The 14,889-nt window shown below is 46.4% G+C and overlaps 1 protein-coding gene across 2 annotated transcripts in view; it reads left to right on the top strand.

Annotated features, from left to right (window-relative positions):
- Nucleotides 1-11,056, top strand: part of BEND3 (BEN domain containing 3) — an 88,379-nt gene extending 77,323 nt beyond the window's left edge. For both annotated transcript variants that reach the window (XM_049895980.1, XM_049895899.1), the window contains exon 4: nucleotides 5,273-11,056. In XM_049895980.1, the coding sequence (XP_049751937.1) occupies nucleotides 5,273-7,519 (2,247 nt within the window). In that variant the 3' untranslated portion in view covers nucleotides 7,520-11,056. The remainder of the gene's footprint in view (nucleotides 1-5,272) is intronic.
- The last annotated feature ends 3,833 nt before the right edge of the window (nucleotides 11,057-14,889 follow it).

The following is a 14,889-nucleotide window of genomic DNA, read 5'->3' as shown; positions in this document are numbered from 1 at the left end:
TTCAATCTGTATGCTGAGCAAATAATCTGAGAAGCTGGACTATGTGAAGAACAGGGCATCAGGACTGCAGGAAGACTTATTAACAACCTGCGTTATGCAGATGACACAACCTTGCTTGCTGAAAGTGAAGAGGACTTGAAGCACTTACTAAGGAAAATTAAAGACCACAGCTTTCAGGATGGATTGCACCTCAACATAAAGAAAACAAAAATCCTCAAAACTGGACCAATGAGCAACATCATGATAAACAGAGAAAAGATTGAAGTTGTGTAGGATTTCATTTCACTTGGATCCACAATCAATACCCATGGAAGCAGCAGTCAAGAAATCAAAAGACGCATTGCATTGGGTAAATCTGCTGTAAAGGACCTCTTTAAAGTGTTGAAGAGCAAAGATGTCACCTTAAAGACTAAGGTGCGCCTGACCCAAGCCATGGTATTTTCAGTCACATCACATGCATGTGAAAGCTGGACAATGAATAAGGAAGACTGAAGAGTTGACACTTTTGAATTGCGATGTTGGCAAAGAATATTGAATACACCATGGACTACTAAAAGAATGAACAAATCTGTCTTAGAAGAAATACAAGCAGAATGCCCCTTAGAAGCAAGGATGGCAAGACTGCTTCTTATATACTTTGGACATGTCATGAGGAGGGATCAGTCCCTGGAAAAGGACATCATGCTTGGCAGAGTACAGGGTCCGCAGAAAAGAGGAAGACCCTCAACGAGGTAGATTGGCACAGTGGCTACAACAATGAGCTCAAGTATAACAACGATTGTAAGGATGGCTCAGGACCGGGCAGTGTTTCATGCTGTGATGCATAGGGTCACTATGAGTCGGAATTGACTCGACGGCACCTAACAACAACAACAGAGAGAACTCTTCCACACTTTATTGTCAACCAAATCTGATCATTTAATGATGATGGTGGTGGTGGTGAAGATAACCCTGTTGCAAATGAAAAGAGAGGTAACCAGCATGCCAGTGGCAAGTTGTCCCAGAAGGGTGACACCAGCCCTCTAGAAGCTGTTTCACATGGTTTGTCTTTGATGCCACGTTAATTCTCTACTCCTTACTCTCCTGAAGGCATGCAGCTTTTGTGTTCCAGCCTGTTGACTCTTTGGGAACCACTTAGCCACTTATCACTCATTGAGCTGAATTTTAGTGGCCGCTCTTGGACCTGGGGTCCCAATGAAGATGTTTAATGCTTGGAGCATCTCCGTGCTGGTCCAGTTCCTGGGATGTTGCTGGGTCTAGACTCCTGAAATCTCCTTTATATAGCCTAGGTCTTGATTTACCTTGCTTGTAATCAAACAATCCCTTTGTTCAGTCACATTCTCCAGCTGAGAGATTTTGAGTGTTCCCTCTTGCATCTAAGGCTGCTGGTGGTAGAATGAAATGCCCTGATCAGGATCGGGGATAGATGTTGGCATGGCAGAGCCTGAGCGCTGCAGCAGAGTTCCCATATGGTTGGAGGATGAGCCTTGGAGAATTGGGAATGGTGTCAGCCAGCATACCCAGTGCCAAGTAGCACAGATTTAAAGATTTCTTGATACTCCTAGACAGCTGAGCAGAGATTTTACCATCGGCAGCAAATGCAGCCAGCCCATCGTCGCTTTGGCAGCATTTGTGGAATTAATTGGAGCACTGAGTTGACAGGACACCACCAGTGTGTAGGGATATCTAAGAACCTTTTCTTTGGTGCTTATGTAGGGTTTTATGTTGAATGTGTATCCAAGATCTATGGAAGTGAGGAATATTGCCCTCTACTGGGACTTTATAAATAAAAGAATTTAAACTGGGACTCTTAACATTTTTATTTAAACGATTTAGCCAAAAATGTTTCTATTGATGGTGGTGTTTTTAGCATCCTTGGTAGAAATGGAAATATTTTTATTAATAAGGCTAAGTTTTGAGAGTTATAGAGGGGATTTCTAGTTCTGATAACTCTTGCCTCCTGCTTGCTGTAAGAATGTGGGGGAATCACAAGTCTTGTGTGTGTCATCGGTGTTCCACTAGTTAGACGATTCACCAGAAACGTCTCCCGGTGCTGATTTTGTACACTGGGCATTAATCTGGGAAGATCTTCCTCTATAACTTTGTCTCTCGTTGCACAGTGTGTGAGTTTCTAGTGATCTCTTTCTGCACAAAATTATACTTTAAATGTAGTAGGGGGGGTTACTTATTATAAAGCAAAGGCTCCTTTTCTACAATCACTCTTAATGTGCTTATGTTTTTTAATAAAATTCAAGTTTCTCTGTACTGGTAAAAGCTCACAGTAATCTCATAGTCCATGAGTCCTCCAAAATTATTTTGATGTAGTAGAATTAATGGTGACTACATTGCTAAAAGTAGATTTCATAGTCTACATTATAGTCTATAGGAATTAGCAATTAAAATGTTGTTGTTCGGTGCCACCGAGTCAGTTCCGACTCATAGCGACCGTACGTACAATGGAACAAAATACCGCCTGGTCCAGTGCCATACTCAAAGTCGTTGTTATGCTTGAGCCCATTGTTGCAGCCACTGTGTCAATCCATCTCATTGAGGGTCTTCCTCTTTTTCGCTGACCCTCTACTTTACCTAGCATGTTATCCTTCTCCAGGGACTGATTTTCAAATATTTCCTTCCAGTCTGGGCTTATTTTCCATTCTTTAACAGTCTTTCAAAGAGCAGCATTTTTTAATTTTGATGAAGTCCAGCTTATCAATTTGTTCTTTTACAGATCGTGCCTTTAGTGTTGTATCTAAGAAATATTTGCCTCAACTAAGGTCACAAAAGCTTTCTCTTATATCTCCTTCTAGAAGTGTTAGAATTTTAGGTTTTACGTTTAAGTCTGTAATCCATTTTGAGTTCATTTTTATATATGGCACAAGGTGTGGGTAAAAGTTTGTTCCTAGCAATATTTGTTGCAAAGACTGTCTTTCTCCACTGAATTGCTTTTGAACCTTTGTTTAAAATCACCTATCCATATATGTGTAGGTGTTTTTCTGGACTCTGTTCTGGTTCATTGGCCCATTTGCCTCTATGCTAATTTACTGTCTCGATTTATGATAAGCTTTATGGTAGGTCTTGAAATCAGGTAGTATTATTGTTCTAACTTTGCCCCGTTTTTTCCCAAAGTTTTGGCTATCTAGGCTTTTTGCATTTCCATGTAAACTTTAGAACCAGCTTGTCAAGTTCTATCTTGACTGTAAGAGGAAGCCCAAATTCAACTTTAAAAAGGGAAAAGAATTTCAGAGTATTACCAATTTCATTCCCTCTTCTTTCAGAGAATTGTGTCCCCTACAAGCTTTGGAAGTTTTTAAGACACTGATATATTTTTATCACTTATTATACAGAAATTGTGTATCTGGCGCCTTAAAAACTGAGCTAAAGATATTGAACTCAGTTTTAGAACACACACTGAAGACGTTTGAATAATTACAATGTAAAATCTCTTGGAGCTTTTCAGTGTCTGAGAGAATTGCTTTAAAACCTTTCAGATTTCATCAATATAAGGATATACCTTGTTTATATTTTCACACTTTATACTTGCCCACAATTGGCATAGTAAATTCTCCCTGTTCCTAATTAACTGAATCCCTGTATGTGATATATGTTATAGTTCTTGAAATTAGCATCATGTTTTCAGGAGTAGTTTGCAAATATTCTCACTGTTCGCTGCACTGCACATCTTCTTAGCGGAGCTTACCTTTCCTGACACAAGTGGCTTTCCTTGTGGAGGAGGCAGATAGGAAGTGGGTGAAAAGAACTCAACTTTCTTCTGTTTCACTTCTTGGACAAATGAACCATTCTGTGACTAAAATCTGAAAACTACTGATACTAAAACGCAGTAAGTATACTAATTTACTCTTTCTTATTTTATGCTATTTCCAGCATCTTCTTCTCTATCCGCTTCACCCAATGTACAAAAAAACCTGCAGTAATGAATATGGACAAATTGATAGGACAGAGGGTACTTTGTAATGCTTCTAAAAAAAAAGGTACTAGTGGGCCATCTTCCTACATTTCTGAATCATGATGGCCACAATAATCTTGAGGCAAGTATTAATATACTTTGGGTGAATACCATTTTTCCCTTACAAGCTCTGGTCTTCTTATCTCTTTTTGCTGATAGCGAAAGTCAAGCACAGAGGGATTTCCTAGCTGTGATCTTGGGTGGGTAACATAGCATCTCTGTGTTTTTTCTGTGAAATTGGGTAGTAAAACTGTGACTACCTCATAGGATTGTTTGGAACAAATGCGATAATATAAACCTCTTAAAACATCCAGGGCCTGGCAATAGGGGAAAACTGCTGATGAAAGCAATGAGAAATCTGAGTTCCCAAATGGTCAGGGCTATTGCTGTCTGGTGGTGGAGCCTGAACTCAAGCCTTATGGTCCTTGAAGGGTATCTTGAGCTTCCCCTGAGAGTCCAGTGAGAGAGGCCTTGCAGTAGGTGCCATCCTGGGGAGAACTGAGAAAATAGTCACTCAGATAATTCCTGGGAGGGCTTAATTCTCTCCCGAGCCTGTCTAAGCAAGGGTGGATAGCACATGGCCACTGCCCTTCTAGATGGAGGAGTTAAACTATTACATACAATAAATGGTTCAGGGTATTGGGGTCCATTCACTCCTAGGTAGGTTGAGTAGGGCAGCTAGACCAACAAGGAGACCCTGACTTAGAAACCTTGGAGGCCCATCCCTTTGTGGAATCTCACAGTTGCAGGGACCTCAGCCTTTTCTGATTCAAGGTCAGATATGATTCCAGGCAGTGGTAGTGTTGGCAGCAGACTGCCGCTTTCTAGACCCAGTTCACCTATGTACACCACTGTGCTCCTTGGGGGAGCCTTCCCGAGTAGAGATGTCTGCTCCCCTAGAGGGTGCAGGCTTGAAGGACTCAACTTTGCCTTCTGGAGCTACCATGGGCAGGCACCATTTTCTTCAGTGGCCTCCCTCCCATCCCAGCCTTCACAGCATCTGTGCCCCATTTCCCATCGGGCCTCAAGGGCAGGAAGCCCCATGCTGGTTCCTGCAGGAACACAAAGCCTTCCCAGTCCAGCCTGAGCTTCCCTCAGGAAGGTTTACCAGGAGTGGAGAACAAACACGTGGTGCTGGGGTCACAGGTTCTGTTAGTGCTGCTTCGGAGATGGGCAGAGTGATTCCAGGCGAGGGAACCAGCTTCTCATACTCCTGTATGGGCCCCCTTGCTCATGACACTGAGCCAGATCTAAGATTGGTAAGTAGGAGTGCCCACCTAACACTCTGGGAAACTGTTTTTGTTGCAGGCACTCCTGGCAGGCATGAGGAACCGTGAGAACAACTCACCTTCCCTGGGTAACGGAGAACAGGCCAGCAGGGGCAAGAATGTGGGCTCTGCGTGGCCGGGCGAGGAGGACTCCTGCAACGACATGACCACCCCTTCATACAAGAAGCCTCTGTACGGCATCTCGCACAAGATCATGGAGAAGAAGAACCCTCCTGTAGGGGACCTGTTCAGCACCTACGAGCTCTTTGAGAAGGTAAATGCCAACAACAGCCCCTCCCCACTTCGGCTCCTGAATGAGCCACAGAAGCGGGACGGTGGCAGTGCCTCATCGGCCACGGATGGCGACCCCAACATCTACTTCTTGATCCAGAAGATGTTCTACATGCTAAACACCCTCACCTCCAACATGTCCCAGCTGCACAGCAAGGTGGACCTGCTCTCCCTGGAGGTGAGCCGCATCAAGAAGCAGGTGAGCCCCACTGAGATGGTGGCCAAATTCCAGCCACCCCCAGAGTACCAGCTCACAGCAGCGGAGCTCAAGCAGATCGTGGACCAGAGCCTGTCCGGCGGCGACCTGGCCTGCCGCCTGCTGGTGCAGCTCTTCCCAGAGCTCTTCAGTGACGGGGACTTCTCCCGTGGCTGCAGCGCCTGTGGCTTTGCTGCCAAGCGGAAGCTGGAGTCGCTGCATCTGCAGCTCATTCGCAACTACGTGGAGGTCTACTATCCCTCGGTGAAGGACACGGCTGTGTGGCAGGCTGAGTGCTTGCCGCAGCTGAACGACTTCTTCAGCCGCTTCTGGGCCCAGCGGGAAATGGAGGACAGCCAGCCGGCCGGCCAAGTCTCAAACTTCTTTGAGGCGGAGCAGGTGGACACCGGCCATTTCCTGGACAACAAAGACCAGGAGGAGGCCCTGTCTCTGGACCGGAGCAGCACCATCGCCTCGGACCACGTGGTAGACACGCAGGACCTCACCGAGTTCCTGGACGAAGCCTCGTCGCCTGGTGAGTTTGCCGTCTTCCTTCTCCGCCGGCTTTTCCCAGAGCTCTTTGACCACCGGAAGCTGGGCGAGCAGTACAACTGTTACGGGGATGGCGGCAAGCAGGAGCTAGACCCGCAGCGGCTGCAGATCATCCGCAACTACACGGAGATCTACTTCCCCGACATGCAGGAGGAGGAGGCCTGGCTGCAGCAGTGCGCCCAGCGCATCAACGACGAGCTCGAGGGCCAGGGGCTGGACGGAGGCAGCGAGGGGGAGCCCCAGCGGGACGACTGCTATGATTCCTCCAGCCTGCCCGACGACATCTCCGTGGTCAAGGTGGAGGACAGCCTCGAGGGGGATCGTCCCGGCCGGCGGTCCAAGAAGATATGGCTGGTGCCCATTGACTTCGACAAGCTGGATGTCCCACAGCCGGACTTTGAGGTGCCGGGCGCCGACTGCCTGCTCAGCAAGGAGCAGCTGCGCAGCATCTACGAGAGCAGCCTGTCCATCGGCAACTTCGCCTCCCGCCTGCTGGTGCACCTCTTCCCCGAGCTCTTCACCCACGAGAACCTGCGCAAGCAGTACAACTGCAGCGGCTCCCTGGGCAAGAAGCAGCTGGACCCGTCCCGCATCAAGCTCATTCGCCACTATGTGCAGTTGCTCTACCCACGGGCCAAAAACGACCGCGTCTGGACTCTGGAGTTCGTGGGCAAGCTGGATGAGCGCTGCCGGCGCCGGGACACAGAGCAGAGGCGCTCCTACCAGCAGCAGCGCAAGGTCCACGTGCCCGGCCCCGAGGGCAGAGACCTGGCAAGCTACGCAGTCAACCCCGAGCGGTTCCGTGAGGAGTTCGAGGGGCCCCCGCTGCCCCCCGAAAGAAGCAGCAAGGACTTCTGCAAGATTCCCTTGGACGAGCTGGTGGTTCCCTCGCCCGACTTCCCGGTGCCTTCTCCATACCTGCTGTCAGACAAGGAGGTGAGGGAGATCGTGCAGCAGAGCCTCTCCGTGGGCAACTTTGCCGCCCGGCTCCTCGTCAGGCTCTTCCCCGAACTCTTCACCGCCGAGAACCTCCGGCTGCAGTACAACCACTCCGGGGCTTGCAACAAGAAGCAGCTGGACCCCACGCGGCTGCGGCTCATCCGCCATTACGTGGAGGCGGTCTACCCGGTGGAGAAGATGGAGGAGGTGTGGCACTATGAATGTATCCCGAGCATCGACGAGCGGTGTCGCCGCCCCAACAGGAAGAAATGCGACATCCTGAAGAAAGCCAAGAAAGTGGAGAAGTGACGGGCTTATGGGGCACCACAGAATGAGCAGTGGGTACCCTGGGGACTAAGCATTATTTCCGAGCACGTGTATGGTATCCACAGACAGGCACCTTATGGCAGTGGGGAGTGGCTTACATTTGCACACGTAAATACCCACCACACCACAAGCAAAGAAGCCTCCGATGTGGTCTCCTGTACTTACAACTTTTGCCCTGTCTTCCCTGGTGGCTCAGCCAGAGTTTGGGGACAGCTGAGCTGTGAGAGCAGAGAGGCCAGAGGGGTACGGGTCTTCTCCCTGGCTGTGTCCTCCCAACCCCTCACAATCCGAAATGCCAAGTCAGCAACTCTCTTGTTCCTCTTCCCACATTTTACATCTTCCATTTTTATAAAAAAAAATTTTTTTAATTAAAAAGAAATCCTTTTAAAAAGATTTATTGGGCTCTTTTGGGCCATTTACTGAGAAAAAAATCTTTTAAATATTGGAGATGAAGTACTGTAAGATGAATTTAAATGGTAGGATTTTTTTTTGTAAAGATGGTTTCAGATTTATGAAATTTTTAAAAGTGCCATGTTCACGCATGATGGCTAATCATAGCTTCAGGCTCGGCATAGACTGATTTTACTGACTTTTTACATCTAATTTTGGAAGAGTCAAGATATCCCTTGGATGGCGATAGAGGGGATGGGGTAATGCGATGTCTTTTCCAGCCACGTCTGTATTTTCTCTTCACTGTGGTGCCATGGAAGGCTTCAGTGGGGTTTGGCCTGTCCCTCATTGCCGCATCGGTAGAATGTTGTGCTCACTCCTGTAGACAAGAACACTGGATGATGATGACATGAATGTAGATAGATATGGAAATGCACATTCACGATGTCTGCATCTGAGCTGTGTCCTTCCACTGCCCCTACACCCTCTCCATACATGGGTGCTGACTGGAGGGGTAGACACATGTCCTTGGAAAATGTCACATGTGGATATTTGATTCCTTGTTTGATGTAAGGATTGGCCCCTTTGGGCTTACCAGGAAGTGTTTACTTTCCATGTGTGTATTTGTACAAAATATGAGTTCTGGAGCTCTGTGGTGACTTTGGCACACCTCAGTGTTAGCTCCTCCAGTCAGTAGCACATCCTGGTTCCTTGGGGCCTTCTTGGGGATACCTGGCATTGGAAGAACACAGGTCATCTCAAATGGGGCTCCCCTGACCCTTTCCAGGGTCCACTCAGAACTTCCCCCAGAGGGTCCTCCTGTCCTATACATGGCACATTGCTTGACCTGGGGGCGAGGCACCTCCTCTCTCCTTGCCGGTCAGGAGGGTCACACTGATCCAGGCCGGTGGCGTGCTTTCAAGGAGTGCCAACTGGAAACTCCCCAACAGGTAAAGTCCTTAAAAATATTTTTACCTGCCTGATGTATGGGGGTCACATGCCTCAGAGGGAAAGGTAACGGTCTAACCTAAACTGAACACATCCTACCAGAAACCTGGACAATTAGCTGAATCATACGGAGTAGTTGTAAAATCCTTGTGGAATATTACACATTAATAACATAATGGCTTAAGATTTTGCTACCTTAGAATGCAGAAGTCATAGAAACACTCTGAATTTTCCTTATACAGCTGATAAGGACTTCAGTTCCACTGGCTGTGTGACATAATTTTGCTTCTTGTATCCAATGATCTTTTTTAAAAAATACAAGATTCTGAACAATGTAAAGTTCCTGACCTAACTTTAATGAATTTGCTTTTAAATGTCATTTATAGGTTATTTCTGTTGAAACTGCAAACCTAAGTTATTGAAATTTAGAAATGCACAAGGACTTAATGGCTCTCTTTCTCTCAAACACACACATGCACACTCTTCTGAATAGAGAACATTAAGTGAGATGAAAGGGACCAACATGAATAACGAGTTCAACTCTGTGCCTGGGAAGAAGGGACTGGGGCAGCCAGGAAACTCACCTTCCCCTTCTTTTGGGCCTTTCTCTATGCCTTAGTCTCTCCACCACACGCTTGCATGCATGCACGCACATGTGTACACACGCACATACACACCCTATCCAAAGATGGCGGTGGTGCTCTCACCCTCCAGCCCCACTGGTCAGGAGTGCCATGAAGCTTGTTCTAGTCTCCAGGTTGTATCCAAGAGGATTCCAAGCCATGTGAAAATTTCCCTGCTTTCCAGAGGGTGGAATGTGGCCCTGCAACTTCAGAAGCACAATCATTAATTAATAATAATAAATCTTATCTACCCATGTTTAGAGAAATGAGCAGGTTCTAGGAGTTAAATATGTCTCGTTGTAGCCTAATGAATGTTAAAATTTTTGAAACCGTATTTTGGTTGTTTCCTTAATACCTTTCCCTTGTAGGGCTTCTTCCCCCAAAACAGTAGAGTCCCTTTTAGTGAAGAGAGGTGGAGACACTCTGGGAGCTGTTTTCTGTCCCCCCACCCCCACCTCCATCCCACTTCAGGAAATGCCTTCAGGCCCTGTGTGCTGTCTGTATGGGGGCCTCAGCTTTCCCTCCATACAGGTGGGTTCCACTGATGTTTTTTTTTACATGAAGCAATAGAAGTACAAAATCCTTAATTTTTAAAAATGTAATGTGTTCCATAAAATCTGTTGGTAAATACTCCCCCACCCCCATCTGAACTCTTTGATTTTTACTTGTTTGTGTTTTGGATTTTTTTTTTTTTTTTTTGTAGTGGGGGAGGCCTTGTATTCCCAAGACTGAAGAATTAGCACAGACACATTCTGATGTTAAGTAAAATAGTAGGTCACAGTAGGTGGTAGTGTTCATCATTTTGTTAGTAAGTTTTAAAAGAATGTATGAAGATAGTCATGAATGTACTGAGTGTTCTAATCCTGCTTCAGTTCACTTTGGCTGTGTCTACATGACAGCAGGCGTTTGACAGGGAATGAAGTCGTGTCTGGTGTCATGGGCGCTCGTGTGTCCCTCCCTCTCCCTTCAGAGTTGGCCCCCTGAACTGCCTTTCAAGTTTGTGGGGAGGGGCAACACATCAGCAGCATCATCAACCACCCAGTGGGATCTACTTAGTGGTGAACAGATTAGCTGTTTAAGTGGTAAGAGTCACTGACCTGACCACAGCACAGTGTGGCCATTGGGATTCCTGTAGACAGGAGCTCCATTTCCACCTCCCCCCAAAAAACATTTGCTCTTTGCCTGATGGAGAGGGGTCTCCACGTTCCCGATTGGAGGTCACTGAGCTCTTACCCTGACTGGCTGTGTAGATGGATAATACTGAAGCGGGGCCAAGGACTAGTACTGCTTCTTGGAAATGCTTGCCTAGTGTAGATCCAGCCTTAATGCTTTCTGACATCCTAGTAATAGCAGACCCTGCACAAAGTGGATATCAGACTAAATACTGTGAGGAGACAAAATAATGAAAATAGTTTTACCAAAGATAATGAAATGTCACATTATGTCTGCATTTGACCGTTGATTTGAGTGCATTCTTAGAAAACTGAATGTAATGAAAACCCAGGACATTTTTGGAAATTGTATGCTCTCTAGCAACTTTGTGTGAATTTTTATACAAGCACTGTTTTATGAGTTACATAAAATGTTATAAAAATAGAAAAAATATGGTCTTGTAACCTCTTTTTTTCTCAGGTCACAGGTCTCTTTGTCTTTCCTTGTGGGCTTCTCACCCCTTCCAGGTGAGAACGGGAGGTCTGGGTGTCTCAGCCCCTCGGGTTCACACACTCTGAGCATCGGGGTAGGGCTCACGGGATATCAGCTGAAAGACAGACGTCACCAAATAAATCCATCCCTGCTGCCTGGCCTCCTTGCCTGTGTGTATACAGACCACTTGCTGACGACACAGTGGGAGACGCTTTTGACCTTTTCTTACCTTTACCTGGCCAGGTACCAGACCAGCACCCTGGCCAAGCTCCCAGAGCTTCGTTTAACTTTTAACCTGTGTTTTCACTTTGGATCAGATGGGATTATTTTCTCAAAGTTAAATATTAGCTGGTACATCAGTCAATGTGCTAACATATCAGCTATTACATATATATATACTATGTCAGATATATTAGCTGATAAAAGGATGTGTGTTTTTTCTCCTCTCTTTGGCTAGTTATGAATGATTTAATCTTAAATAGTATTTCGTAGTAAGTATAGCATCTTAAGCTGCCAGAGAAACTTTCTTTTGGCCCAGGAGCCACAAGATATGAAGTAAGTAGTAGCTCATGATTGGAACACTTTTCCTACAGTGAATGTTCACTTATTTCCGATTTGATAGCCCTGACATAGAATCTGTACAACTGACACTTCTCTGCTAAGCCTCAAAAGGTCAGCACTGGTCAGGGGCAGGAGCCCCAAGCACTAAATTTACTAGCAAGCTTAAGCAAGATTTGGAGAAAGGCTAAATTTTTAAGCCCCTGCTGCCTGTGGGTATCTTTCTTTTCTGCCAAAAAGAAAATTCACAGGGCATTTCAGTATATAAGGGCTTATTTGTAAAATCTAGTTCTCAGAAAGTACTTGCACACACCAAGTTAATTATACTCCTTAGGCTGGTGAGATGCAATGGACTGTTTAAGAAAAGAGAGCTCGCAGGTAAAGGGTGAAGTCCCCTGGGCAGTGGTAGGGAAGGGAATGCGCGTTTGCTGACTGCTCCTTGCAATGACACCTAACGTTCACTGAGCATGTACTGTTGCCCAGGCACACCATACCAGGAACTATGCCTGGATGATCTCTTTTAATCCCCTCAAAAGCCCTAAGAGGTAAACTGCATAGTTAGAGTTAACAGTAAAAAAGCTAAAGGCCCAAGAGTTAACTTGTTCAGGGTCACTCAAAGAATGATGTATATACTCTCTCATTAATTCTTATAAAAGCTCCGTGTTGTGGGGACTCTTATTATCTGTCTTGTGGTAAGAAGTAGAAAGGTTTCTTACCCAAGTTCACACAATTGGCAATGGCACTGCTGGGATTTGAGCCCAAGTTTGCCTCTTTCCACCACACCACACCATCTCAGGAGCTAAACAAAATAGGAGGATTTTGTGCCACAAAATAGGAAGATTCTGACATCCAAAACCAAATACGAGTCGGGGCACCCTCTCTCACGCTGACACGCGCTTAAGCTCCAGTTTGTCTGATGTCAGATATGGGTGTGCTGGTTTTAGAACTCCCCTAAGGGGAGTAACTGTGGCAGTGGTGGACAGACATGTTCTGGTAATAGTGAGTGACTACATTTTTTGAGATTGTGAAAGTAACTGCCGTGGGTCGCGTTCTCCAGAAGCAGAGCCCGAGACTGGGATTCTTGTGCAAAGGGAGTGTTTTCAGGAGAAGGGACATGGCAGAAGCCACTGGGGCAGGGAAAGTGGCCAGCAGGAGTGTGGTCTCCAGTGGAGTCCAGCTTTATTTCCACCCCTGGGGAAGCCCTCAAGCATGAATGTTGTTGGGTGCCATGGAGTTGATTCCAACTCATAGCGACCCAACCTGGCAGTAAAACTGCCCCATAGGGTTTTCTAGGCTGTAATCTTTATGGGAGCAGATTGCCAGGTCTTTGTCCTGCAGAGCCACTGAGTGGGTTCAAACAGCCAGCCTTTAGGTTAGCAGCTGAGTGTTTGACTGTTGTGCCACCAGGGAACATGAATAACAAGGCAGAATTAGTCCCACATTGAGGCAGCGGCCAGTCGGTCCTTGTCCGAGGTCTGACCCCTGGAAGGGAGTACCCTCCCTGGGAAGGTGGCTGCCTTTGGCTAAGGGCTGCCCTCCAGAGGAGGGGCTGTGAGTGGTCAGCAGCTGCCTTCACAGCCGCTAGGGATGGGTGCGCTAGGGGAGCCTGCGCAGCTGGTAAAGGGGGCCTGGTTGGGACTCCATCAGCATCCAGCTCAGCAGTGGGTTTCCAACTTCAGCAGGCATCAGAATCACCAGACCAGTTCCCACCAAGTCAGTTCTGACTTACAGTGGCCCCATGTGTGTCAGAGTAGAACTGTGCTCCATAGGGTCTTCAATGGCTGATTTTTTGGAAGTAGAGCACCAGGCCTTTCTTCTGAGGTGCCTCTGGATGGACTGTAACCTCCAGCCTTTCAGTTAGCAGCCAAGCATGTTAACAGTTTACACTATCCAGGGACTAGGATCATCAGAGTGTTTGTTAATACACAGGTTGCTGAAGCTCCCCCCCTCACCCCCAAGCTATTCTGATTCAATAAGTTTGGGGTGGGGCCTAAGAATTAGCTTTTCTAACAAGTTCCCAAGTGATGCTCATATTGCCAGTCCCGGGACCACACTTGGAGAAACACTGCACTACTATAACTTCACAAAATATAGTAGAGAAACCGAAGGGTTAGCATTTTCCTGATTATCATCTGAGCTGAATTAAGTGGTTTCCTGTTGTGTTCAAAGAAAACCGACTGCTTCTTGACTAGTGGTAAACTAAATCCTAGCTTTTAGACCAGTGGGAAAAGACAGGTTTATAAATGCTTCAGCATCAGGACTTGTGGACTCAGGACTGGCCAAATGTGAAGGCATTTTCCAGAGCATTTCTGGAGGGGGAAGGCTGCCGGTTGATTTTATCCTAAGGAGTAAGAATACATTTGTTCTTCTAAATAGATCATATTCCAGATGGTGAGCGTGTCCTTGACAGGCTGAGAGCCTACAGTGCCACAGCTCCTCCTTGCAGGAGCTCCTGCGACGTGACAGCTGTGTATGTAGGAGTGAGGGGCCTTAAATTACAGGGAGTTCTGACTTCAGTTCCTGTCTTAGTTATCTAGTGCTGCTATAACAGAAATGCCACACACAAATGGATGGCATTAACAGACAGAAATTTATTCTCTCATAGTTTAGGAGACTAGAAGTCCAAATTCAGGGCACTCAGATCCAGGGGAAGGCTTTCTCTCTCTGTTGGCTCTGGGGGAAGGTCCTTGTCATCAATCTTCCCCTAGTCTAGGAGCTTCCCTGTGCAGGGACACCGGGTCAAAAGACACACTCCGCTTCTGGCTCTTCTATCTTGGTGGTATGAGGTCTCTCCTCTCTGATTGCTTCTATCTCAAAAGAGATTGACTCAAGATACAACCTAATCCTGTACATTGCATCCTGCCTCATTAACATAACTGCCTCTAATCCTGCCTCATCAACATCATAGACGTTAGGATTTACAACACATAGGATAATCATGTCAAATCGCAAAATGGAGGACAACCATACAATACTGGAAATCATGGCCTAGCCAAGTTGACACACATTTTGGGGGGACACAATTCAATCTGTAGCAGTTTCCATTAAATGAGCACCTGTGATGGGTCAGAGACTGCCAGGGACTTGACATACCTTATTTCATTTAATCCTCAGAAACCCTATGGGGTAGATATTTTTATGCCCTATTTTACAAATGGGGAAACTGATGCCTTCAGAGGTTGATTTTGT

Source organism: Elephas maximus, chromosome 1 (genome assembly GCF_024166365.1).
Source record: "Elephas maximus indicus isolate mEleMax1 chromosome 1, mEleMax1 primary haplotype, whole genome shotgun sequence".
NCBI classification, from domain to species: Eukaryota; Metazoa; Chordata; class Mammalia; order Proboscidea; family Elephantidae; genus Elephas; species Elephas maximus.
The sequence above is the reverse complement of the archived record's forward strand: the minus strand, read 5'-3'. Positions and strand labels throughout refer to the sequence as shown.